Source organism: Erythrolamprus reginae, chromosome 3 (assembly GCF_031021105.1).
Source record: "Erythrolamprus reginae isolate rEryReg1 chromosome 3, rEryReg1.hap1, whole genome shotgun sequence".
NCBI classification, from domain to species: domain Eukaryota; kingdom Metazoa; phylum Chordata; class Lepidosauria; order Squamata; family Dipsadidae; genus Erythrolamprus; species Erythrolamprus reginae.
In genome coordinates this window covers 69,938,133-69,964,878 of record NC_091952.1, presented here as the reverse complement: position 1 = coordinate 69,964,878, position 26,746 = coordinate 69,938,133, and the positions used below count along the sequence as shown (strand labels likewise).

The window sequence follows — 26,746 nt, the reverse complement described above, 5'->3', positions numbered from 1 at the left end:
TTCCTTTTAATCCCAGCGACCGGTTAGGTCCCACAGAGTCGGCCTTCTTCGGGTCCCGTCGACTAAACAATGTCGTCTGGCGGGACCCAGGGGAAGAGCCTTCTCTGTGGGGGCCCGACCCTCTGGAACCAGCTCCCCCCTGAGATTAGGATTGCCCCCACCCTCTCTGCCTTTCGTAAACTCCTTAAGACCCACCTCTGCCGTCAGGCATGGGGGAACTAAAACACCTCCCCCTTGCCCATGCTGTTTTGTTGATTGATTGACTGTGTGCCTGTTTTTTATATATATTGGGATTGTTTTATGAAATTACTAATTTTAAAGTGTAATTAGATTGGTGGGCATTGGATTTGTTATTGTGTACTGTTTTTTATTATTGTTGTGAGCCGCCCCGAGTTTTCGGAGAGGGGCGGCATATAAATCCAATAAATCTAATCTAATCTACCGGTAATCTAATTTTTAAGATATCAGAATCAGCCAGATTCTTTTTCAGTGTGGCATTTTTACATACCATTCTTGTAGTCTGTCATTGTAAAATTTACTTTCAGATCAATTTCAATCTTGTCAGATAAAGCTTGTTCTTCTATAACTTCTTATAAACAAAGTCTATCTATAGTGGGATATATTCTTAAAAGTAACTTCAGGGTCTGTTGTTCAAAAATATTCTTTAATATGTACAATGTTAAAATAATTTGCTTCATTTTGTAACTGTAAATTAATTCTAATCTTAACTTTTTTATAGTTCCTTCTAGTGTCCAATCTTCAAATTCCCATCCTATGTGTTTAAGGAATTCAAAACAAAATCATTTTTCCTGTAGGAAGGATTCTTATAACTAATTCCAGAATCTTATTTTAAATCCATTTGGACCCTTAGTTTGTTTGTAACTTTCTGAAAATCAAAGTTCTAATTACCTCTTTATTGTTTATTTTTTTAAAAGGTCTTAAATTTATATTTTAAACTTCTTCCACTAAGGATTGAAGCAAACTCATCTGGTATTTTCAGATTTGTTGATGCAAAAGATCTTAGTAGCTGAAAAATACTCAAGGAGGAATTTCCAAAAGTGATTAGAAAAATATGTGAAATATTGTATTTTAAAAGGTGACAACTATGGTTTGATCAAGATGACTTTCCCTTCATCTTCCAGAGATCTAAATCTATCAGAGACCACTGTCTTGTAGTCTCCTCACCAGAAGCAACTGTCTGGAACAATTGTGGGAGATCTGAAGTCCCCTCCTTCAGGAGTGGTATTCACTGACCTTCCCTATTGGTTTGCAAATGTGAGTGCGCGCTACATCTGTGCATACACAAAGCCTCAAAAACATAGATAAATGGGACATCAGCGCTACTGGTTTGCCTGAACTGGATAGAACCGGCTGAAATCCACCTCTGCTGGGAATTGTGAAGAGATAATCTACTCAGCAGCTCTTCAGTTCACTAGTGGTTGTCAGCTTCCTTTCAAAAGAGCTGTCTTTAGTCTGTCATTTCTTCCCTGAAAGTCTGAATCAATGCACTTTGCTGTGCTGTCAAAAAGGTGGTTTAGGTTCAGGCTTTCTTTACATAAAGTCTACTTCAAAGCATCTTAATATATTTGTTGATTGATACATATTATTGATTTTATTGATTTACAAAATTTATAGGCTGTCCATCTTACAACAAAAGATACCACTATTCTTCTATGAAACCCAGACAAGGCACTGCCAGGTAGTGTGTGGACATTACTGATCTGATTAGGCCAATAGCCTGGATCTGAAATGAGGAATATATGTGCAACAGCAAACTTTGGCTTTTTAAACCATGTTTTGTTAGATAAGTCTACATTTATAGGGTTCACACAACATATTAAAGCATAGTGTAAAACAGTGGGTAGATTCAAACGTTTTTTTCTTTTCTTAAATTTATAGGCTAAATAGACTCAAGGCAGCATACAACAATAAAAAGACAATAATAAAAATACAATTTAAAACCCCAATATAAGCATTCACACATCATTCATTCATAAATACAGGCCGGAGCAGAATATAACTCTCAATGACCCCAGGCCTACCGCAAAGCCGTATTTTTAAGGCCTTTCAAAAGGTCATGAGAGGGGGGAAAACATGCAAATCTCTGGGGAGAGTTGGTTCCAGTGGACCGTAGCTGCCACAAAGAAGGCCCTTCCCTGTGGCCAACATTGTTTGGCTGACAGGACCCAGAGAAGGCTAACCCTGTGGGCTCTGATCAGTCGCTGTGAAGTGTGAGGCAGAAAATGGTCCCACAAGTAATCCGGTCCTAAGCCATGAAGGGCTTTATAAGTAATAACCAACACCTTGAATTGTGTTCAGAGACCAATTGGGAGCCAATAATGTTCACATAAAAAAAGAAACAATTAATTGTGAAACTTCCTATATGTCATTCCTATATGGATACACAGGTGATAAAAAATATATCAGGAGTCATTTATAGTGCCATGAAAAATCTGCCTGGATATAAGTTGATAGGAAATGAAAACATACAGTACAGTGGTACCTCTACTTACAAACTTAATTCGTTCCGTGACCAGGTTCTTAAATAAAAAAGTTTGTAAGAAGAAGCCATTTTTCCTATAGGAATCAATGTAAAAGCAAATAATGCTTGCGATTGAGGAAACCACAGGGAAGGGGGAGGCCCTGTTTCCTCCCAGGGGATTCCTAAAGAGGCCCCACGGAGGCTTCTCCCTGCCTTTTCCATCCCTGTTTCCTCCCAGGAGATTCCTAGAGAGGCCCCACAGAGGCTTCTCCCTGCCTTTTCCAGTTACAGTTTCGGAGGCTCAGGTTTGTAAGTGGAAAATGGTTCTTGAGAAGAGGCAAAAAATCTTGAACATCCGGTTCTTATCTAGAAATGTTTGTAAGTAGAGGCGTTCTTAGGTAGAGGTACCACTGCATATTCAAACAATTACACAATCTCATGACCATCACAGAGGGGTAGCATATAAACCCAATAAACAAATAAATAAGTTGCTGATTTACATATATGTACAGTACTCATCATGGTACCTAAAAATTTGTTTAGGAAAGCATCTCCGGGCATTGGAGCAAATGAGCAATGGTGATAACTTATGCAGCAAACATTACATAGCTTTAAAACTAACAAATTCAAAAACATGCATACACTGGAGTCTTGCAGCAAAATGTATGGGTGTGATTTTACAGGAGGGATCGGCATTTGATTACAACAGATAATTAATGAATCTAGATCTATGCTGTTTGTGCAATAGAAATGCCTGTCAAGGTTCCAGGTAACATACAAATTGAAATCAGAGTCCAATCAAGGTATTTCTCAAAGTTCCAATTTATTTCCGGGGCCATCCTGGCACCTACACCGGGGAACCCAAATCTGAGTTTTTCACCAGTTGAAAGTTCATGTGCCTTGCCTCCCACCCACAAACTTGTCCACTCAGGTTGTGTCAGCATGGCAACTCCTTCTTCTACTTCCACCCAGGTGGTGGACATATAATGACCTTGAACTTCTCGAAAGAAAGCTTTGTGGCTGCATCTGCTCTCTTATGAAATCACCCCTCCCAAGTTTCCATAAACATCCGGCCTTCTAGAAAAAGTGTGACAAGGCACGGATTTATCACCAACTTCTGCACCAGCTTGTCAATGCCCACAACAGGATATGTCTTAATCCCTTCCTAGGAACAAAGCTGTTTATGACATCACAGAAATATAGCCACCAACATTTTGTAAATTGCTCTGATGTTCCTTTATTTGTTGCATTCGTCAGAATTCACAATGCCATATATGTCCATTACCCACTCTCAAATTATCTGAACAGGTACCGCCTAGGATGGAATAAGCTGAGGGCGGGCGGAACCCTACTCAAGTTTCATCCAGCTCCCTATCTATACCATGACACTTGAAGTGTGGGGAGTATTTACTTGATAAAAATGTGTCATTAAAACATTCTTCTTGCTACTCTCCCCCCACCCCAGTGAAGGGCTACCAAAATTTTTACTGCCACACTGTGGGTGTGGCTTATGCAGGACGCCCTGCATTTTCTTTCAACATCTTTCAGTGCAAATTGGGCGCTCTTTGGTGGAGCTCCATTTTCGGTACTCCACTGCGTCCTGTCCCCCCCCCTCAGGGCATCAGCCCCCCCTCAGCCCCCACAAATCTAGGCTGGGACCTGAATTGGTGTTTCCTATAGAGGTTTATAGCCTACCCTCAACACTGTCAAACTATTTACTAAGTCTGCACTACTATTACTACAAGTTTTTTTCTCATCATTCCTCTCACCCATTTCCTCCCATTAATGACTATAACTTGTTGCTTGTATTAATATTTTATTAATATTGTTTCCTCATTGCTTATTTGTCCCCTATAATCATTAAGTGTTGTACCTCATGATTCTTGACAAAGGTATCCGAGTCTATGGAGAGGGGCGGCATACAAATCTAATAAATAAATAATAAATAAATAAATCTTTTATTTTATGTACACTGAGAACATATGCACTGAAGACAAATTCCTTGTGTGTCCAATCACACATGGCCAATAAAGAATTCTAAAACCAGGACCCAGATTGTTGGGGGCAATAGGCTGATTCTGTAAGCCGCTTAGAGGGCTGTAATAGCACTCCTGCTTGAGCAGGGGGTTGGACTTGATGACCTCCAAGGTCCCTTTCAAACTCTAATAGAGTCCTCAGAGAGGGGCGGCATACAAATCTAATAAATTATTATTGTTATTATTATTGTTATTATTATTGTTATTATTATTATTATTATTATTATTATTATTATTATTATTATTATTATTATTATTTATTGGCCACACAAGAAATTTGTCTTGGTGCATACGCTCTCAGTGTACATAAAAGAAAATATAGATTTGTGAAGAATCATGTAGTACAACACTTAATGATTGTCATAATAATAATAATAATAATAATAATAACAACAACAACAACAACAACAATAATAAGTAAAATAAACAAACGGTATATAAGTCTAAACGCTATCGCTAAATGCTAGGGCTGTTCTGGCAACTCGAGGGCAAGGAGCCAAGCGGGGCACTCTCCGTTTCTGTTTCAGGAAACCTGGGCTTTCTAGTGCCGGCTTTCAGCTCCCGGTGCGGTTCTGGTGCAGCGGCGGCGCTGGTACCGTTTCTGGGCTCTGCCGAACACACACACACACAAAAACTGCCCGGACACGCGCGCTTGCGCACTGCGCCCCGCCGACCCTCCAAGCAGGCGTTTCCTCTTTTTAAAATACCGCAAGGACCCCGTTGGGTGCAGTCCGCCGGACCCATGTGATGCCTTCGGTGAGGAGGAGGGAGGAGAAGAGCCGATTCCGGGACGCGAGCCGCCCGCCCGCCCGCTTTCCTGCAAGCACCGGGCACCGGATTCTCCCGTAATGAACCGCCCCAACTCCCGAAGCCCGGCGGGCCGCTTGCGCCCCAAGATGTCCCGAGATACCCGAGCCCAGGAGTAACCCAGGAGGAGGAGGATGCTCCCAGCCCATCTCGCCCGCTGCCGCTTCAGCTGCCAGCCCGTCCTGAGTGAGGAGGCTTCGCCCGGAGGAGGAAGGAAGGGCGCGGGGGGCCAGGTGAGCCTAATTTGGACCGCGGGCGGATTCTAAGGCGACCTTCGAGTTCTTTCTGGGTTGACCTGAAATCGGCGTAGCAGGTTCGCTTAGCGGGGAATGCAGGGGCGCCTTTGTTCTGCGATCAGCTGTAAGGCGGACGGGAAAAGGGCAGGGAGAGGGGTTTTTGGAGGGGGGACAGTCAAGTTAACGGCGAGACTCTCGGAGAAAAGGGAGGCTGGAGGTCAGGCCGCGGTCGATCTATGGCAGTGTTTCCCAACCTTGGCAACTTGAAGATATTTGGACTTCAACTCCCAGAATTCCCCAGCATTCACTGGCTGGGGAATTCTGGGAGTTGAAGTCCAAATATCTTCAAGTTGCCAAGGTTGGGAAACACTGCATAGCTATAGTACTTATATACCGCTTCACAAGTGCTTTGCAGCCCTCTCCAAGCGTTTACACAGAGTCGGCATATCGCCCCCTCCCCCAACAATCCGTGTCCTCTTAATTCTTCCCATTAATCCTCTGGTTCCCAATGTGGGGCCCACGCCCCACAGGGGGGGGGGCAATTTCATTTTTAATGGGGCAATTGGAACCTTATTTAAACTTAATTAATGGCCTTTTAGGCTTCCTCAGTGTGAGTAGTTAACCTAGTTAATGGCCTCCCCGTGAGTAGTTCACTTTTTGAATAAGAAGAATTACACAGGGGGGGGGGAGGGGAGGCCTCGGGATTTTAGATATGCTTAGGTGGGCCAAAGAAAGGTTGGGAACCACTGCATTCAACCAAACTTCTCTCTGAAGGCAGAGAGGGAAGATTTGTGCCAAGGGCTTCCCAGCCTTCCTCCGGCACCTGATGCCTTTCAGATATTGATTGATTGATTGGATTTATATGTTGCCCTTCTCCAGGGATTGGGGGCGGCTTACAGCATATAAGAAAACAGTACAAAATGTCCTAAAACCAATTTTTAAACTTAAAACCCCAAGTATACCTCTGAGTCCTTCGGGATCGAATTAGAATTAGAATTTATTAGACTTGTATCTCTGAAGACTCGAATGGCATAGAAGTTGAATAAATAAATAAATAAATAAATAATATATATGTATATATTTAAAACCCAGTCACTCTCATTCTAACAAACCAAACATACGTTCCATTCTTCGGCAGGGGCTGATGTCTATATATTATAGACTTTCACTCCCCTGTGCTTGATAGGCAGGGGTAGTCCGTTTCCACAGCTCCAAGCCGGGAATGAGGATGCTGCCCTGATATTTTCCCTTGGAGGAATGTATTTCAAGGAGCAAATGCAAAAGGTTTTGGGGTTAGCAGTATCTTAGAGAGGATCTGCATTATTTTGTCACTGAGTCTTGTTCAGCTTGGTTGAACAACCAGTCCTGTCCCCGTCCCCCCCCCCAGCCTAAAGGGAGGATGTAATAAAATAATGTTGGCGATGCACAGTTTGTGGTGGAGGGAACTCTGCAGAAATTGGGGGAGAATACAGGTCCAAAGGTGTTCTGGAGCAGAAATGGGAACAGGTAATGTTTGAGGATTCATTCAAGAGGTGCCTTCAAAAATATCCTGCACTTCTCTATTGCGACATTTGCTGATGTATATTCCTGAAGCCTCGTTCCTTCTGCCTTTCCTCAGTGCATAGCCTTTCCCTGTACCGGTTTAATGAGAAACTATTTAATGGGACAAAAAAGGAACTTGTGTAGCACCAAGTAGCCTATATTGTGATAAAGCCTATTCTTGGTTTTATCGCAAATGAGATCCACATTTGCATCTCGTTTCTTTTGCATAATTTGCATTTCTTCCCTCCAAGGTTGCCATTGTCTGACAGTGGAATCACACTTTTTAAAGAATAAACAGCACAACTTGTCATACCTGGAGAAATGTAATTATTCATTCCATCAGTTATGCTTTCATTGCTGTCCTTACCTACATCTGCAATATGCTGCTTGTGATATTGATATGACTACTGAATAATTAATTTATTACAAATTACCCCACTCCTTATTTGCCATTGTTTAGGAATTGCTATAGTTATTATGGACTGCTCTGTTTCCTATTTCCAATGAGGATTTTGAACACTGCTCAAAAAAATAAAGGGAACACTTAAACGACACAATATAACTCCAAGTAAATCAAACTTCTGTGAAATCAAACTGTCCACTTAGGAAGCAACACTGATTGACAATCGATTTCACATGCTGTTATGCGCATTCAACTTTGTACAGAACAAAGTATTCAGTGAGAATATTTCATTCATTCAGATCTAGGATGGGTTATTTGAGCGTTCCCTTTATTTCTTTGAGCAGTACATATTATCCCCATTTTATTTTTAGATGGAAACTGCACCCTTTTTATGATCTCTACCTGTTATCTGGGGGACAGGATACTGTACAGTGATCCCTCGATTTTCACGGGTTCAAACTTCGCGAAATGGCTATACCAAGGTTTTTCAAAAAATATTAATTAAAAAATACTCCGCGTTTTTTTTCCTATACCACGGTTTTTCCCACCCAATGACATCATACGTCATCACCAAGAGTCACTTCTCTCTCTCTTTCTCTTTCTTTCCTGTCATTCTCTGCTTCAATCATTTTCTCATTTCTCTTTTTTTCTCCCCTTTTTTCTATCATTTCTCTCTCTACCTTCCACTCTCCCCCCTCTTGCTCTCTCTCTCTTTCTCCCACTCTCTCTCCCTCTCTGTGAGAATGCCTGCCCCGCCTCTCCTACAGCCCCCTCGCTGATAGCTGGGACGAAAGCGCTCTCAGCTAAAGGACTGTGAGAGGGGCGGGGCGGGCATTCTCAAAGCGCTCAGAGCAGCTAGCGGACGAATGAGGAGGATGAGAAACCGTAGCCGCCAGCGCTGCTGCAGGAGGACCCGTGTCCCAAGAAAGCCGGTGAGAGGGGCAGATCAGGCGGGCGGGGGTAGTGACGAGGGGGCCGGAGGCGCTGGGGGGAGTGGGGGCGGCCGACATTCAAAACAATCTTTGCCGGCCTCCGCACTTTCATCGCTCCCCGCCCCCAACTTCAAGCCCGGCTCCTTGCGCTGCCTTGAAAAAGGGTGCGTGGGGGCAGTTTTTGGCTGTCCACCACCAAAAATGGTGTTTTTACTTCCACACCGCTACTTTGCGGAAATTCGACTTTCGCGGGCGGTCTTGGAACGCAACCCCCGCGAAAATCGAGGGAACACTGTATTATATTTACAGGATGAAGAATCTTCTCTGATTGCTACATTTGTAGGAGGGGTGAGAAGATCCATCATCATAGAACGGGGCAGCTCATTGGTAGAGCATATGCACTGCATACAAAATATCCATGTTCAACTCTTCCTGGCATCTTTGAAGGAAGAAAGGATGAAATAGTTGCTGTCCATCTATTGGACCTCAGTGCTGGCTTAAAATCTATAATAATCACAAGGCAAAAATAAAGTAATGGCCAGCTCACATCTTAAAATTGTCCTACAGCTCATAAATAGAAGAAAAACCATGATTCTGAACCAAAATTCCAGCAGACGTGATTGGTAAATCCACAGTAACTGAATTTAAACATGCCTGGGATAAACATATATCCGTCCTAAGATAAAATATAGGAAATAGTATAAGGGCAGACTAGATGGACCATGAGGTTTTTTCCTGCTGTCAATCTTCTATGTTTCTAAAGTGTTGGAATTATGTTGATGGGTATTTAGATCAGGGTCCTCCAAAATAATTATTAACAACCTCTAAGGGCCTATGGGACTATCCATATTTATTGTTTATCATGTAATCAGCCAGATGGTCAGATTAGATTTGGCATTTTTATCCACTTATCAAATCTTTCCTAAAGACTGGGATAGGCAGATTTGATGTTTGATGGTGTTAGAGGTATCATTGCAGAATGTAAAGGGTTCCAAGTAAAGCTGCCTTTTTTTAACAGAGACTGATTATGGAGGGCCCCCATTCCTTCTGAAATAAAGAGGCGGGGAGTGAGAAAGCAGCAAAATGACACGACTTCCTTTGAAATACTCTGCCTCATAAGATAGGGAATACCTCAAACCATTTTGCTTTTAAAAATTGGCTCTTTTCCATGCATTTAGAACACACCATAACACTTGCTGGGTGCATTTTAAATAAATTTCTTGCTCCTGTTTTTATACAGTACAGTGATACCTCGTCTTACAAACTTTTCGAGATACAAACCCAGGGTTTAAGATTTTTTTGCCTCTTCTTACAAACTATTTTCACCTTACAAACCCACCGCTGCCGCTGGGATGCCCCGCCTCTGGACTTCCATTGCCAGCGAAGCATTCGTTTTTGTGCTGCTGGGATTCCCATGATGCTCCCTTTGCTGGGAAACCCCACCTCTGGACTTCCGTTGCCAGCGAAGCGCTCATTTTTGCGATGCTGGGATTCCCCTGCTGTGATTCTCCTGCAGCATCGCAAAAACACAGAAGTCTGGAGGTGGGGTTTCCTATGGAGGGGATCCTCAGGGGAATCCCAGCAGCGCAAAAACGGCTGGCAAAAGGGGTGAATTTTGGGCTTGCACGCATTAAGCGTTTTTCCATTGATTCCTATGGGAAACATTGTTTCATCTTACAAACTTTTCACCTTAAGAACCTCATCCCAGAACCAATTAAGTTTGTAAGACAAGGTATCACTGTATATATTACAGGTATGCATCCTGTTTTTTGTAAATTGATTTGAGTAATAACCCATATATGCCCCAGGGTCTGCCACGTCATTTGTGAGCTCCAGAGGTCATCAGCTTGTTATCAACTTATACTTCTTCCTGGAGGAGCATATTTTCTACTTCCCAATGTCTCAGGTCAGCCCTTGAGCACCTCCCTTATGATACCAGGTTGCAACGCCTTGGTCTCTTCAGCCTTGAAAGACGGCATTTAAGAGTTGACTTGATCAAAGTGTATAAAATCATGCATGGGATAGAAAAGGTGCATAGAGAAAAATTCTGTTCTCTATCACACAATACTAGGATGAGGGGGCACTCCCTAAAGCTCATAGGTAAGAAATGGAGGACAAGTAAAGGGAAATATTTCTTCACCCAGAGGGTCGTTGGTTTATGGAATTCACTTCCAGGCGAGGTCATGACAGCCGTCAGCCTTGATAGTTTCAAGGCAGGATTAGACAGATTCATGGATGCCAAGTGTATCGGTGGTTATTGAAACGGATGTCCATGTGCCGCCTCTATGTTGGTTGAGGCAGGCAGGATTCCCTTGAGTACCATTTGTTGGGAGTTGAGGGAAAGTAAGGGTCTTGCCTTTTCTTTCTGCTCAAGATCTCCATGGACAATTGGTGGGCCACTGTGTGACACAGAATGCTGGACTCGATGGGCTTTGGCCTGATTCAGCATGGCTCTTCTTATGTTCTTGAAATGCTAAGGTTACTTCTTTCTTTCAGTTCTGCAGTAAGAGAGCCCAAGAAAAGCAATGTGCCATTCTTTCTAGTTCAGTGATGGCGAACCTGTGGCACGGGTGGCACACGGAGCCATATCTGCTGGCACATGAGCCGTTGCCCTAGCTCAGCTCCAACATGCATGTGTGTGCCGGCCAGCTGAACTTTGGCTCACATAGAGGCTCTGGGAGGATGTTTTTGGCTTCCAGAGAGCCTCCGGGAGGAGATGGGGAAGGGCATTTTTACCCTCACCCATCTCCAGGGAAGCCTTTGGAGCCTGGGGAGGGCAAAACATGGGCCCACCAGAAGCTGGGAAACAGGACTTTTCCGGCCTCCAGAGGGCCTCCAGGGAGATGGGAGAAGCGGTTTTCACCCTCCTCAGGGATTGAATTATGGGTGTGGGCGCACGCACTCTTTCGGCACCCGAGGGAAAAGAGGTTCGCCATCACTGTTCTAGTTCTTTAGTTTGGTTAATGTGTATTTACCTAGTAATGAAAACAAAACAATACTATCGGGGAAGGGGAGATACAAAGCTGTAAAGACTCTGTGGTAGCCAAACCTCTAAGAAAAGGAATAAGACATTGGCTTGAGCCCAAAATCTGGAAAGTAGTCAAGCAACTTCCCGCCAACAGAATAATGTTATGCTGACAGGTTCTGTACAGTTTCAACATGTAAATGAAAAGCTTCCACTTTTATGATTTTGGATATGTTGCAACTGGAAATAAATTGCCTGAGAACACAGTGTGAGATAATGTAGGTGGTGAACGTATTTGAGGAAAAATGTAAATCCGTTATGTGGAAGTGCTTTTAGTGAAATAAAATATTCATATCAAGTGGGGGGTGGGATTAAATATTGTACCTCCTTTTTTGATACTGTAATCTTAGGCATTCCACTAAAAGGCAATATGAGGGCCTTTACCCTGAAAATGTTGCACATTCTCATCTCCCTAGATCAACAGTGCACAAGTTTATACACAATCTTAACGGTTCCCAATTTTACTTTGAAATAATGCTGTGCATGCAAAAAAAGAACAAGGGTTTAATCACATGGTTATAACCACCACTATGACTTTTTGGACACTGAAATAATTCCTTTCAGTCTAATAAAAATCATGTATAGGATCAAATACCTATTAGCCTTCATCATTATCCTCATAAACATAAAGGACACTTTTGCGCATATTAGTTATCCATAATCTTTGACGTTGGATGCCTAGCTGAATCACAGGCTTCCCCCTACAATTTTATATTTTTAATATTATTGTCTGTTGACTGTTACAAATCTGAATATGTTTAATAGTGTTCTCCCCCTTTTAATTAATAATATTGCTTGCTGTTAAAATATGTGGGGTTAGTGAATTGTTTTTACAGTTGAAAATCTGTGACTTTTAAGATGTACCTACTTCGGATCTTTTATTGATAACCAGGGACAATAATCTACCACCCACAAAATAAGCCATGCCCACAGTGGCAGTAACAAATTTGGCAGCCCATCACGGCATACTCAACATATGACATTCTTGGTGACAAATTGGACAAGGGTTGCTTAAACAAAAGGCTGTAATTGTGCAGGATTTAAAATAATAGTGCAGGTTGATAGCTATCAGTCACCTAGTAAGCTGAAAGAGATTGACAGAGAGAAAATGAGAGAATAAAATCATCCAATTTCCTTGGGTAAAGTAAGACTAATCTAGGTCTCCCCACTCTGTACTAAGACCACTATATCATAATGACTTATTTGGGATTATGATACCAAAATAACAGAAGCGCCATCTAATGCAATCAGATTGGTAAAGAAACTTGGGAGATAGGTTTGCACGCCCTGCTCCCTGCATTATTTTCTGAGTGTGGCATTTTTTCAGGTAAGCAGACATGTGAACAAGTCCTTCCAAGGAGTTATTGCATTTTGGAATTTCCTTGTTCTTCAAGGCAAGGAGACAATAATTTCGTAGAGTGAATGCAAAATATCACGATATTGCAGATATCAATATAAGCACATGCATTCCAGAAGGTTGATCTCTTCAAGGGAGTTTTCACTGTTGTGAATCAATAGTATTCATAAATGGTGCTTTAGATCAGGTGTCTCCAAGCTGGTTGAGGAATTCTGGGAGTTGAAGTCCACAAGTCTGAAGGTTGCCAAGGTTGGAGACCCCTGCTTTAGATGTTAGTTGAACTCTGTATGATTGCTGAACAAAATGATTGGGATTAAATGAAGCAGCGAGGTCAACTAAACAATGTCGTTTGGCGGAACCCAGGGGAAGAGCCTTCTCTGTGGCGGCCCCAACCCTTTGGAACCAACTCCCCCCAGATATCAGAGTTGCCCCCACCCTCCTAGCCTTTTGTAAGCTCCTTAAAACCCACCTCTGTCGTCAGGCATAGGGGAATTGACATTTTCCCTCCCCCTAGGCTTACAAAATTTATGCATGGTATGCTGGTATGTATGATTGGTTTCTAAATTGGGGTTTTTTAAAATTAACTTAAATATTAGATTTGTTTTACATTGTATTGTTATTGCTGTGAGCCGCCCCGAGTCTGCGGAGAGGGGCGGCATACAAATCTGATAGATAGATAGATAGATAGATAGATAGATAGATAGATAGATACCATATTTTTCGCTCCATAAGACGCAGTTTTTTTCCTCCCAAAGTAGGATGAAAAATCAGCCTCGTCTTATGGAGCGAAGATGCAGGCAGGGAGGGGGGGGGGAGGCTGCGAATTTGGAAGCGCCATCCTGCCGGCTGGCTGGCTAGCTGCTGCCTGGCCCACCGTTCCCCGTAAGCTGCGCCCGTGAGCAGGCGTGCACCCCCAAATACACCCGAGCGCCCTTTTCCACGGGCGCGTGCTCCCCATCCCCCTGCCAGCCCGCGGGGAGGTGGGCGGGGGCGGGGAGGTGTGGCAGTAGGAGTAAAGGGAGCCGCGGCCGCCCCTGCCTCCCCACGGTGCCTCCAGCCAAATGCGCCCCTGGCTTCTCCACGCTGCCCTATTGCCCGCCCGATCCGCCTCCTCTCCTCCTCTGCCACCTCCTGCGTTGGGGCGTGATCTGCCTCCTCTCCGCTGCCTCCTCCTGCCTTGGGGCACAATCTGCCCCCTCTCCAACGTCGCTGCCTTCTGCCTTGGGGCGCGATCCGCCCCCTCTCCTCCTCCGCCGCCCCCTGCCTTGGGCGAGCAATCCGGGAGTCCGGGACAGGGTGGCTTTACGCCATGAAGAGAAAACGGCCGACTTTTCCCTGCTGCCGGAGCCGTTTCCTCTTCATGGCGCAAAGCCACACAGTCCCGGACTCCGGGATTGCTCGCCCAAGGCAGGAAGCGGCGGAGGAGGAGAGGAAGGCAGCCATCTGCCCAGACAGAAAGGAAACAAGAGAGAGAAAGTGAGAAGAAGAGAGAGAAAGAGGGGGAGAGAGAGAGAAAGAGAGAGGGGGAGAGAGAGAAAGAGAGGGAGAGGGAGAAAGAGAGTGGGAGAGGGGGGAGAGATAGCAAGAGAGGGAGAGAGAGAAAGAGAGAGGGAGAGGGGGGAGAGAGAGGGAGAGGGGGGAGAGATAGCAAGAGAGAGAGAGAAAGAGAGAGGGAAAGGGGGAGAGAGGGGGGAGAGAAAGAGAGAGGGAGGGAGAGAGAGGAGATAAAGAAAGAGGAGAGAGAGAAAGGAAGAGAAAGAAAGAGGGATAGAAAGAGAGAGAGAGTGAGAGATGCTCAGTGAGCCTTTCTTTGAAGTTGCCTTTCTTTCTTTCTTTCTTTCTTTCTTTCTTTCTTTCTTTCTTTCTTTCCTTCTTTCTTTTTCTCTCTTGCTCTCTTGCTCTTTCATTCTTTTTTCTTTCTCTTGCTTTCTTTCTCTCCTTCCTTCCCTCATTCCATTTCTTTCATTCCCCCTCTCTATTTTTATTTCTCTTTCATTTTCTTTCTTTCTCTCTTTCTTGCTTTCTTTCTTGCTCTTTTTCTTTCTCTCTTTTACCTTACCTTCCTCTATTTCTTCTTTTCTTTCTCCTTCCTACCTTCTTCCCTCCCTCCCTTCAGTCCTTCCTCTCTTACTCTCCCCTTTCATAAGTTTCCTTGCTTCCTTCCTCTGTTCCTGTCCCTTCCCCCTTTCTTTCTTTCTTTCTTTCCTTCCTTCCTTTCCTCCCTCCATTTCTTGCTTTCCTTTTCCTTCCTCCCTTCTTCCCTCCCTCACTCCCTTCTTTCACTCCTTCCTCTCTTCCTCTCCCCTTTTTGGCTCAAAATATTTTTTTTCTATTTTCCTCCTCTAAAATCTAGGTGCGTCTTATCAGCAGGTGCGTCTTATAGAGCGAAAAATACGGTAGGTAGATAGATAGATAGATAGATAGATAGATAGATAGATAGATAGATAGATAGATAGATAAATAAATAAAAATCCAGTCTTAATTGTAGCAATCTTTTTGAAGGAATAGAAGTTCTTCTGTTCAGTAGCTTGACTCACATTACATACTCACAATAATGGGCTGCTGCCCCCACAAGGGAGGAGACACAGTGGGGGTAGTAGGTTTATGCACTATTTATTTAATATTGAATATTGAATATTTCGTTTTTAATTGTCCTTCTCTAGTACCTTAGTATGATTCTTAATTACTTTTAAAATAGGAAATAATTAAATAGTATGTTTTTACCCATAAATGCTTTAATCATTTTAATCATTATCTAAAACTGAAATTTTATAGCAATTAAAGGAAATTGAGCTACTTGCCTAATCTGTTATCATACTGAACCTTGTGGGTTCAGTACAAAACCTTAAACTGTTAGTGTGCTCCTCAACAAATAATTATGTCTATCATTTGTCCTTTTTGTGGTTATTCAAATAATGTGACTTAATCAACTGAAAAAGAGTCCAAGCACCTATCTGAAAACTTATCTTGGTCGGTAAGCCAGTCCCACCCAGTCCCCTGACCTTTAAGCCACTCCTGGTCACATTATTGTCAAGCCACTCCCACCCGTTCACATGACCATCAAGTCACACCCACAAAATAAGCCATGCCCACAGTGGCAGTAAAGCTTTTGGCAGCCCATCACTACATACTCAACATATGACATTCTTGGTGACAAATTGGAGAAGGGTTGCTTAAACAAAAGGCCGTAATTGTGCAGGATTTAAAATAATAGACTTCTCCTGCGCCAAAAACTCCTTTGTAAAATTTGCTTGTAAATACAGATTGCGGAAAATGTGACTACAGTGGTACTTCTAGCTAAGAATGCCTCTACTTATGAACTTTTCTAGATAAGAACCGGGTGTTCAAGATTTTTTTGCCTCTTCTCAAGAACCATTTTCCACTTACAAACCCGAACCTCCGAAACTGTAACCGGAAAAGGCAGGGAGAAGCCTCCTTGGGGCCTCTCTAGGAATCTCCTGGGAGGAAACAGTGCTGGAAAAGGCAGGGAGAAGCCTCCATGGGGCCTCTAGGAATCTCTTGGGAGGAAACAGGGCCTCCACTCTCCCTGTGGTTTCCCCAGTAGCACACATTATTTGCTTTTACATTGATTCCTATGGGAAAAATGGCTTCTTCTTACAAACTTTTCTACTTAAGAACCTGGTCACGGAATGAATTAAGTTTGTAAGTAGAGGTACCACTGTAATAGACTTCCCCTGCGCGAGAAACTCTTTTGTAAAATTTGCTTGTAAATACAGATTGTGAAAAATGTGTATATTTGTTCATATTTTTGTGAACGACAACTCCGTAAAGTAACTGGAGAGCCTGAATTTCTGTAGTAGCTATTGTTGACCATGTGTTATGTCTATGTTAATCATTTCAGGCAATTTAAGCATCTGCAGCTGATATGCATCAGGACATCATGTCAGACAAGATTGCTTATATCTGCATAGAGGTGCTGACTGCCCTTGTGTCCATTCCCGGGAATATCTTGGTGATCTGGGCTGTCAAAGTGAACAAGTCTCTTCGGGATGCCACCTTCTACTTTATTGTGTCTCTGGCAGTGGCAGACGCAGCTGTGGGAACACTTGCCATTCCTCTGGCCATCATTATCTACCAAGGACTAACAATGAATTTCTATGGCTGCCTGATGTTGATATGCCCTCTTCTCATCCTCACGGAAAGCTCCATTTTGGCATTATTGGCTATTGCCGTGGATCGCTATCTCCGAGTCAAGATTCCTATCCGGTAAGAGATAAATCCTAGTCCTAAACCTATAGCATACGTGCAGTGATGGGCTCCTACGGGTACGGTCAGGTACGCAGTACCGATAGCAAAATTTCCATTTTTTCTTTTCTTTTTTCCCTTCTGGGCTCTGGGTATATTTTTCTTACCACAGTAAATGAGGTTGAATGTGTATAATTTTAGAAGAGCTGTGCGTGCAGGTGTGTACATTATATAGTAGATAACCAGGGGTGGGGTACTGTCCGGACGGGGGAGAATGCAGCGGGGTAGCGAAAATGGAGCTCCACCCCAGAGCACTCAATGCATAAGCCACGCCCACAGTGTGGTAGTTAAAATTTTGGTAGCCCATCACTGCACATGTACCACAGGTGAGCCATATCTGAGGGCACAAGAGGCGTTGCCCTGTGTCAGCTCCAGCACCCATGTGCCCTCTGGCCAGCCGGTTTTCAACCTTTTCAGCCATTTTCATTTTCCCAGACTTCAGGAAAGCCTCCCGAAGCCTGGGGATGGCGAAAAATGGCCCAACTGGAAATCTGGAGGCTTCAGTGAGGCCTATGCGCATGCGTGGGGGGGGCAGCTTGGAGGAGCAGCGTGAGGGGGCAGCATGGAGGATTGTGCGCATACAAGGTGGGCAGGGCCTTATGGGTGTGGGCATACATGAATATGCACACACTATCCATGTGCACGCACCCTGTTGGCACCTGAGCCAAAAAGATTCACTATCACCATCCTAGTCGGAGGTGGGAATTGAATTTTTTCATATACAATAATCCCTCGCTACTTCATGGTTCATCTTTTGCGGATTCGCTACTTCATGGGTTTTCAAAGGGGGCTTAAATCCATTAAATCCATTGAAAATTTTAAATCCATTAAAAATTCATAAAATTCTTCTACAGTACTACTGCACTCTATTAAAGAAACTGGTAGGATATCACATGTAGTTCCAGCTGAGAAACATTATGGAATGACTGTTTAATGCAAAGGGTGGATTTTAAAAGTCCAAATAGTCGTTAAATGCATAAAAAAATATCTTTCCTCTCCTTCACAAAAATTCATTTTTCACAGGCGGTCTTGGAACGCATCCCCCGTGAAAAACGAGCAACCACTGTATCTCTAAGACTGCATTGCACAGCAGGGACCCGAAATTTTTAAAATGTCAAGAACCATCTTTTCTTTTCAAGGATGTTTTATTGAACTTTGTTAATAAAGTTCAATAAAACATTAACTTTATTAATAAAGTGCTTAATAAATTTATCCAATCCATGGATGACCATTGGATTTACATGGGCTTTACATATATGAATAAAAAGAAATGAAAATAAGAAAAGCATCTTTTTAGTAAAACAAAAATTTAAAGAAACCCCTAAAATTAGATTCATGTAATCAGGGCCAACAAGAGTTGGTTATGTACCCCTCAGCCCTGGGTTGCTTTCTAATATACTGTGGGTAGTACATGCAGTCCTCAATTTGCAACAGTTTGTTTCGTGACCATTTGAAGTTACAATGGCACTGAAAAAGTGATTTATGACTTGGTGGGTTCTACTTGCCTTCCCTACTGGTTCATGTTGTGACAGAAGTACATGTTCTGCACGTGAGTGCACACATCCCTTCCCGGAAATGATCCTCTGCGCTTTTGCACATGCGCAGAGTGTTTTTGGTCGCTCCACGGTGACCAGAAAACTGGTTTGGGGGCATGGACCATCGGTCATCGCTGCTGTTTCAACAAGCGATGGGAAATATCCATTATTGATTCTATAGAACCAGTCTGAATTAGCAGCAACCCACCACTGCTTGCAACCGTGGCAGAATTCTCATGATCACATGATCAAAATTCAGTTGCTTGGCAACTGACTCACATTTATAATGGCTGCACTGCCCCAAGGTCATGTGATCACCCTTTGTGACTTTCTGACAAGCAAAGTCAATGTGGAAGTCAGATTCATTTAACAACCGTATTACTAACGACAACTGCAGTGACTCACTTAACAAGATTAAATTAAGTTTAAGAAAGGTGGTAAAATGGGGCAAAACTTCCTTAACAACTGTCTGACGGAGCAACAGATATTATGGGCTCAGCCTTGGTCATAAGTCAAGGACTACCGGTACCCATATTACAAATAAATGACAATATGATGGATCTATTCCATCTTGTATTCCCCAGTGTGATATTGTGGGAAACATACAGAAAATTCAGTGGAAAAATGTAGTATTGTTATAAATGGATAATGGTATGGAGCAGTGTTTCCCAACCTTGGCAACTTGAAGATATTTGGACTTCAACTCCCAGGCTGGGGAATTCTGGGAGTTGAAGTCCAGATATCTTCAAGTTGCCAAGGTTGGGAAACACTGGTATGGCACACCACTTTGAAGTAATAAATTCTTGCCTGAAAGCTCCTAATCACTATCTCCTGCATTGGCTTTGTTCTGATTTCAGGTCTTTCTGATGTTTGGCTTGTTCTGTCCTAAATATTAGGCCTGATTCTGATTATTCCATGTATGGCTTTTCTAAAGAAAATCCGGATAGGAAATATTGGGAGATTCAAGTATAAAAGAATATGACTGTCTGATTTGAGAAAAGGATTCCGTCACTCTTTGTGAGGTTGAGAGGCAGAATATTGACTAGTGAGTTTCTTAAACAAAGGATGAAGAAAGGATGCCCAGGTTGGATAATAAGGAAGTAATAGTAGTGGGAATAGAACAATGATGAAAATACATTTAAAGTCAGAGAGAACTTTTTTTAACATATTGGTCAGTCTCCTCTTCCAAGTATAACTAAACAATAACTTGTACTTGATGCAACCATAAAAATATATGAAACAATTTCAATCTCTGTTTTGCAGCCAAATTTATACAGGAAATTGAGGAAGCTAAAATGCCTGGAGATGAACCCAGAATTGGAATCAATTTGTAATAAATGGATATTGATTGACGCTGGAATAGGATTAAGGAGCATATAATTTATGCTAATTGTTTTGCAAAGGATGACATATCAGTTTGAATAGGATATATAACTGTCAGATTAAAAAATACATTCCATTATCCTTTTAAATATATCCTTTTGAGTGTGTGGGTGGGAAAAGGATGTTATCATACAACAATTAGCACAGAACAAAAGGATGTGATTGTATCTATATAATAATGGATGGTTTCCTGATCAAGTAAAATCTACTTGTATGCAGAAATTTAGCAGTTGTAGATTTTTTAAAGTAGGAAAACTATTTCATACGGAATATTTTCATGAGTACATAAACAGGCAAAGGAATGGCCAAATGACAAAACAGATGCCCCTTGTCAGTACAATTTTAGAATTAAAGAATAGTAAGATGAGTAAACAAGATTACAATTCAATCTAATAACATCTATAACTTTGTAATGCAGTATTGAGTCTCTACCATGCATGAATCTAACCAAATTTCAACAATGAAATGAGATTTTTTCCAACATAGGTCAGTTTCAGGATGGCAAAAAACATGGCACATATAGTACTGCTCTTACTCTATTATATAACTAATGTTGTAAAGTTATTCTGCCACAGAGCTTGCTTGTAGCAAATATAATGTCCACGCTAGTTTGCAAGAACAACATTCAGTTGATTCTCATATTTTCAGTTAAAAATCATTTCCTTTTCCTCTTTGGTCAAGCTGTTCTGTGAAGCACAAAACAAATCCTATTTATTGCCTTACTTTAATTGAATGAATAAATGCTTAGAAAATTGGTGATTTGCTTTGCAAATATACTGTACTGTTCATCTAACTTCAAAGTTATATGGTGATTGATTGCGAGATGATGGGTTACTTCTTAGCATGATAGAGCTGAGATGGAGAGAACTTTACCTATTTTACTTTCTGGTACATGTGTGCTTGGTACACTCTCTAGTAGCCATTTTATGAGCATGCCCAAAATATATAATACAGATGAAACGTTAGTTCTAACTAAGATATTTGGTCAAGGCAGCAGGTTATCTCCCATTGGAGAATTTCCTTGCTGTGTCCTTGCTGTACCCTCTTATCTTTTTGTTCCACAAAAACAAGTACACATCACGTTTTTTCCTGTGGATTAATTTTACTGGACTTGCTTTTGCATTTGTAAGTCTGTGTGTGTTAGTAGAGATATAAGTAGATGTAACATCTTATGGGATATTTGGAAGCTGAGGTACTTCGGGTGAGTGGACAAATTATGAGATGCTACAGCAAAAATTAGGTAGCTCAGGGAAATAACCACATCACACATTAGTTACTAGTCGGTCTCCAAACACAATTAAAGGTTGGTTATTAAAGTCCTAAATGGCTCAGGGCCAGACTATTTATGGGACACCTCCTCCCTCCTGCCTCGCTGTGGCCAGTAAGGGCCCACAGAGTTGGCCTTCTCCAGGTCCCTTCCGCCAAACAATGTCAGTTGGCGGGACCTCGGGGAAGAGTCTTCTCTGTGGTGGCTCCGACCCTGTGGAATCAACTGTCTCCAGAGATCTGTGCTATCTCCACCCTACCCGGAAAGCCGTTAAGATCTGGCTTTTCCAGCAGCTCTGGAATTAGGATTGACTGCAAGTATGTATGGTTTTTATGATATTATTGTTTTTATGGCATTGTTGATTTTATTATTATATTTGTATTGCTTTTTACTGCTGTTATATTTATGATTGTTGTTAGCTGCTCTTAGTCTGTTTTGGAGTGAGCAGCATATAAACAAACAAACAAACAAAACATAGTCGTATATTTTAAAATATACAATATGTCAGATTTCAAACCAGGCACCGTTCTGTTTACAAGGAAAGTGTAATCATTCTGTTTTTCCATCATTCCTGGTAAATCTTAAGAGCTATTACAAATTGTAGCAACCATAGAGTCAGTTGAATAGTGATTGTTGGCTCTGCGAAGTGGACCACCGAGGTGATAAAAAAAAAAATGAAATGTGCTTCCCAAAATGAAAGGGATCATTTGAGATGACATCATATGGAAAGAATGTTCCAGAAGTAAAGTTGAAAAGCATACCAGAGGTTGCTTTGACCTTTGATAACGAGTGGGAGGTTAGGAGAAGGCAATGTGGTCGTTTTCTGTCCTCCAAATATGGTTGCTGGCCTGTTCTGGTGGAGGTAAGCTCCTCTACATGAGCTAAGCCTAAATATTTCTGCTTGTGAGATTTCTAATTGGCAGCATAAAGAGAAGAGCAAATCTAGTCAGCCACATTCTCACTGGCTGCCCACCTGGGAATGGCTTAAATATTCCCACCTGGGAATGGCTTAAATATTAGCCTCCTATCGGGAATCAATCTTCTCCTGGGAGGAATAGCACTAGTAGCTTTCAGCATTATAAGAGATTGCTTTGCTGATTTGTTTTGAAATAGGAAGACATCTTCACAGCAGAAAACTGGGAAAACTGTCTGCATGTGTAATCAAAATGACAAGAGCTTTCCTCGTCATATACTCCCTCTCAAATGTATAGTGCTCTCCTGTTCGCTTCCTTGGACTGGGTGCTGCTTGGAGCTTGTCTCTGGCTGGCTGTGTGCAACCTGCAGTGGCATGATAGTTGGAGAGACTCAAGAGAATGTGTCTGGCTGCTACTGCAATCCCAAGAATGGTGACTCATATCCAGACACATTTTAACCTCAGGCAATAGAGCTTAGTCCAGTTTCAGGAGCTTACCTGAATGAGTTTTGCTTTACATGTCATGGCTCACAAAGGATGAAGGTCTCCTTGTCCATGGAAAGTTTTATTTGTGCTGTTTATGGTGACCTTTCAATAATGGTGGAATATAATAATAATAATAATAATAATAATAATAATAATAATAATAATAATTATTATTATTATTATTATTATTATTATTCATCACTATTATTATGTTCCACCATTATTATTATTATTATTATTATTATTATTATTATTAGTGTTGTTGTTGTTGTTATTATTATTATTATTATTATTATTATTATTATTAATTAGATTTGTATGCCGCCCCTCTCCGAAGACTCGGGGCGGCTCAAAACATAACAGCAATACAATATAAATACAAATCTAATATTAAAAATTTAAAAACTAATTAAAAATACATCATTATAAGAAACTGCTGCACAATCACACACACTCAGTCCAGTTAAACATAACATAGTAAAGATCAAGAGAAAAAAAAGAAGGGGGAAGATTAATCCCTCCATGCCTGGTGGCAGAGGTGAGTCTTCAACATTTTGCGAAAAGTGAGGAGGGTAGGGGCAGTTTGAATTTCTGGGGGGAGTTGATTCCAGAGGGCCGGGGCCACCACAGAGAAGGCTCTTCCCCTGGGTTCCGCCAGATTGTTTTGTTGACGGGACCCGGAGAAGGCCATTATGCGCCCCGAGTCTACGGAGAGGGGTGCCATACAAATCAAATCAATCAATCAATCAATCAATCAATAACTAACTAACTAAATAACTAACTAAATAACTAACTAACTAACTAACTAAATAAATAAATAAACAAACAATCCTTCTAAATCAGTGGTTCTCAACTTTCCTAATGCCGTGACCCTTTAATACCATTCCTCATGTTGTGGTGACCCCCAACCATAAAATAATACAATTATTAGGAAACTCAGGGGTGGGTTCTAACTTAACTTGCAGCCGATTTGCTTCCTCCTGTGTTGCGTGGTCACACCTCATTAGCATGTGTGCGCTTTGTACATGCACATGCGCAGTGCCAATTTTTTTTGAGAATTGGGAAAAAAAGCCAAAAAATGCATGCACAGTGCCAGAAATTCAACTTTTCCACATGCTCAGAATTTCCCATGGTACTGGTTTTTTTTGGTGGTAGTCTATTTTCATGTGGGTGGGCCTGCCTAGAGACGGATAGAGGAGTGGTGTCTCGGTTCCTAAGACAATTGGAAATATGTGTTTTCCAATGGTCTTAGGCGATGCCTCTGAAAGGTTCGTTCGATCCCCGAAGGGGTCGTGACCCACCAGTTGAGAACTGCTGTTCTACATGATTAAAAGAGGTGGATACAATATCATATGAGATCAAACCTTTGGAAAATGAGTGGAATGAGAAAGAATAGAATAGAATAGAATAGAGCAGAACAGAACAGAATAGAATTCTTTATTGGCCAAGGGTGATTGGACACACAAGGAATTTTTCTTTGGTGCATATGAAAGAGATTAAAAGCTGCCCAGTGTGGAATTGAACAATTTCACTTGCTCCTCTGTTTGATGTTTTAAAACAAGTGAATGGTTCTTCTATTTGGGAAGAAATTTGTGATGCTCCTACTGTTAAACCAAGGACACGGCTGAAAGAAGAGTTAATGAGCAGGAATGTCTACAAGGTCGGGAGTGGTGTGTAAAAAATTAAGAATGTGGCTGTAGCAATGTGATTATCTTTACAATCCTGCAGCTGCAAATCTTGACTTTTTTTGAACACGCACATGTGCCTGTGTACACACACACGTACACACACACACACACACACACAGAGGTGAATCTAAGTGAGTACTGCAAACATGACCGAACAACCAAGGATTGAATTCTAAGAATGTACAGACCCCGGCTAGAAATTCAGTCTTATTCACAAGTCCGCCTGTTGCTTTGTGTGCAGTTTTGCTTCTGGCTGCCAAATCCTCCAGATGTCAGTGAAGCTATTTGATCCCATTTATAAGGCTGGGCTTCTTCGGAGTGCCCTTCACTATTTGCAGGAGAAAATAAATTATTTGCAGTAGGTACCTTATCGGTGGTTGAGGAGGAAATAGTGATAATAGGGGCTGGCTTCTTTCTATTCTTGATTCAGATCTTGGCACTAAAAAACCCAGCAACATGCGTTTAAAATAAAAACAGCAAAGTTCTCTCTGCCCAGATTGCGTGGCTTAGATCAGTGTTTCCCAATCTTGGCAACTTGAAGATATCTGGACTTCAACTCCCAGAATTCCCTGGGAGTTGAAGTCCAAATTCCTTTAAGTTGCCAAGGTTGGGAAACACTGGCTAAGATCATCAAAGCAGAATGTGAAGCGTTCATTTTCTTCTGCATTTGAATCAATCTGTGGTATAACTTCTTTAGAGATAATTTTTTTTCTGCATTGTTCTGTCGAGCTCTCTGGCAGAATCCTCCTGAAAATTCAGATACAAATTTCAGACACACACACGTTTGAAAATTCAAAACAATGTTCTTTATAACGAAAGTTCACTTAAACTAAGCCCTCTTTTTATATAGCAAAGAGCACTCGTCTCCAAACAAACTGGTAATTGGTACAAATCCCTTATCAGTTCTGAGATACTTAGCTTGCAGCTGTGAGGCAATTCACAAAGTGAAACACCCTTTGCTCTGCTTTAGTTTCAAAGCGGGAAAAAGCAACACACCAAGGTTGAAGTCAGCAAGGCAGGCACGAAACACAATGATCAGATAATCCTCCACAATGGCAAAACCCACACGCTGCTCTTTATAGAAGCCTCACTAATTACCACAGCCCCACCCAACCACAGGTGGCCTCATTTTCTTTGATAATAATCTCTCAGTTGTTGCTGTCTATGCATCGCTCTCCGCATGTGTGGCTGTATCATTAACTCTTGTTCTGAATTCAAGGAGGAGAGAGATAATTGATCTCCTTCTGAGCTGTCTGCCACACTCTCCTCCCTGTCACTCATGTCTTCTTGGTCATAGGAGCCTTTATCAGCAGATTCCACCGAGAGCAAAACAGGCCTGCAGCATGTGGATGTCTCCCCCACATCCACAGTCCTTGGGGCAGGAGCTGGGCCAGAGCTAACCACAACATGCATAAGCACGCCTTTTGTCGGCTCTGAAATGGACAACATTTGGGGCTCCTAGTGAATAAAGCCAGAGAAAGTTTGACATGGGTTAAGATAGCAGTCAGAGAATCCATCATTTGTTTGCTGGCTTCTTTCACACCTTCTTCTCCCCGCCACTTGTCAGAAAGCTTCCACCGCAGTGTTATTTATGGACATGCCATAAATGTTTCTGCCTGGGAGGCAGAAAGAGCAGAGCCACACGAGACAGCCGAGCCGTTTGTAGAAATATACCGGTGAAGCCCATTTTCAATCGCACTTGGAAATAAGTGAGAATAAAGAACAGAGATCAACAGCAGTTGCCAGCTGGATTATCACTTGCTTGTTTCAGATCAGGTTTGAGAGTGGCGACTCAATAATCGTATCCTTTAAAATGTGCATTGACTTCATTAGGAAAAATTAAATGGAAGTAAAAATGGTTTGAATCTCATATCTTCTTTTTGCTCATGAAAAAGGAGGCTAATTTAAACCATTGATGCCGTAAAGAGGGAGTACATCTATTAGAATCCCAAAGAGTTAAGGTGGGACACGTAAAAAGGGTTAGGGATTCAGATGTGGCCACCATTTTGACTTTTTTGACTCCTGTCTCACATACACGCTGGGAACAAGCAACTTGATGCTCTCTTGGACTTTTGGATTTCAAGTCTGATCAGTTAGCATGGTAAAGACAAAGGGAGAAAGAAGTTGAAGTTTAAAGCACGGGACTTTGTCAAATCTATTAAAACTCCTGTTATAAATATAAAAACAGGCAGAACTTTGATCAAAGGTCCAGATACCATCTCAAGTTTTTTTAACAGACAAGTAGCTATGTCAACCATAAGACTGAAGCTCTGCCAACCCTTTTGTTCCCCACTGGGTCACATCTTCAATGCAAATATAACAGGGTTTATGTAAAAGGTTTGTCTTTCCAGTTATGACATCTACACTTTCTTCCTCCAAACTCCTGAT

General features: G+C 42.0%; 2 protein-coding genes across 6 annotated transcripts in view; one reads left to right on the top strand and one right to left on the bottom strand.

The window, feature by feature from the left end:
• The window catches only part of LOC139165332 (uncharacterized), a 43,595-nt gene extending 37,902 nt beyond the window's left edge, over positions 1-5,693 (bottom strand). The window contains exons 1-2 of the mRNA XM_070748530.1: positions 5,226-5,693; positions 4,356-4,409 (exon numbers count right to left, since the gene is read on the bottom strand). Of these exons, the coding sequence (XP_070604631.1) occupies positions 4,356-4,409; positions 5,226-5,474 (303 nt within the window). The 5' untranslated portion in view covers positions 5,475-5,693. The remainder of the gene's footprint in view (positions 1-4,355; positions 4,410-5,225) is intronic.
• Positions 5,052-26,746, top strand: part of LOC139164090 (adenosine receptor A1-like) — a 68,809-nt gene continuing 47,114 nt past the window's right edge. The window contains exons 1-2 of one of the 5 annotated variants that reach the window (XM_070745750.1): positions 5,052-5,558; positions 16,683-17,047. In XM_070745750.1, coding sequence (XP_070601851.1) covers positions 16,707-17,047 — 341 coding nt within the window. In that variant the 5' untranslated portion in view covers positions 5,052-5,558; positions 16,683-16,706. Of the gene's footprint in view, positions 5,559-5,579; positions 5,686-7,353; positions 7,427-16,682; positions 17,048-26,746 lie in introns of those variants that run through there. The other 4 variants (XM_070745753.1, XM_070745751.1, XM_070745752.1 and 1 more) reach the window with 4 other exon arrangements.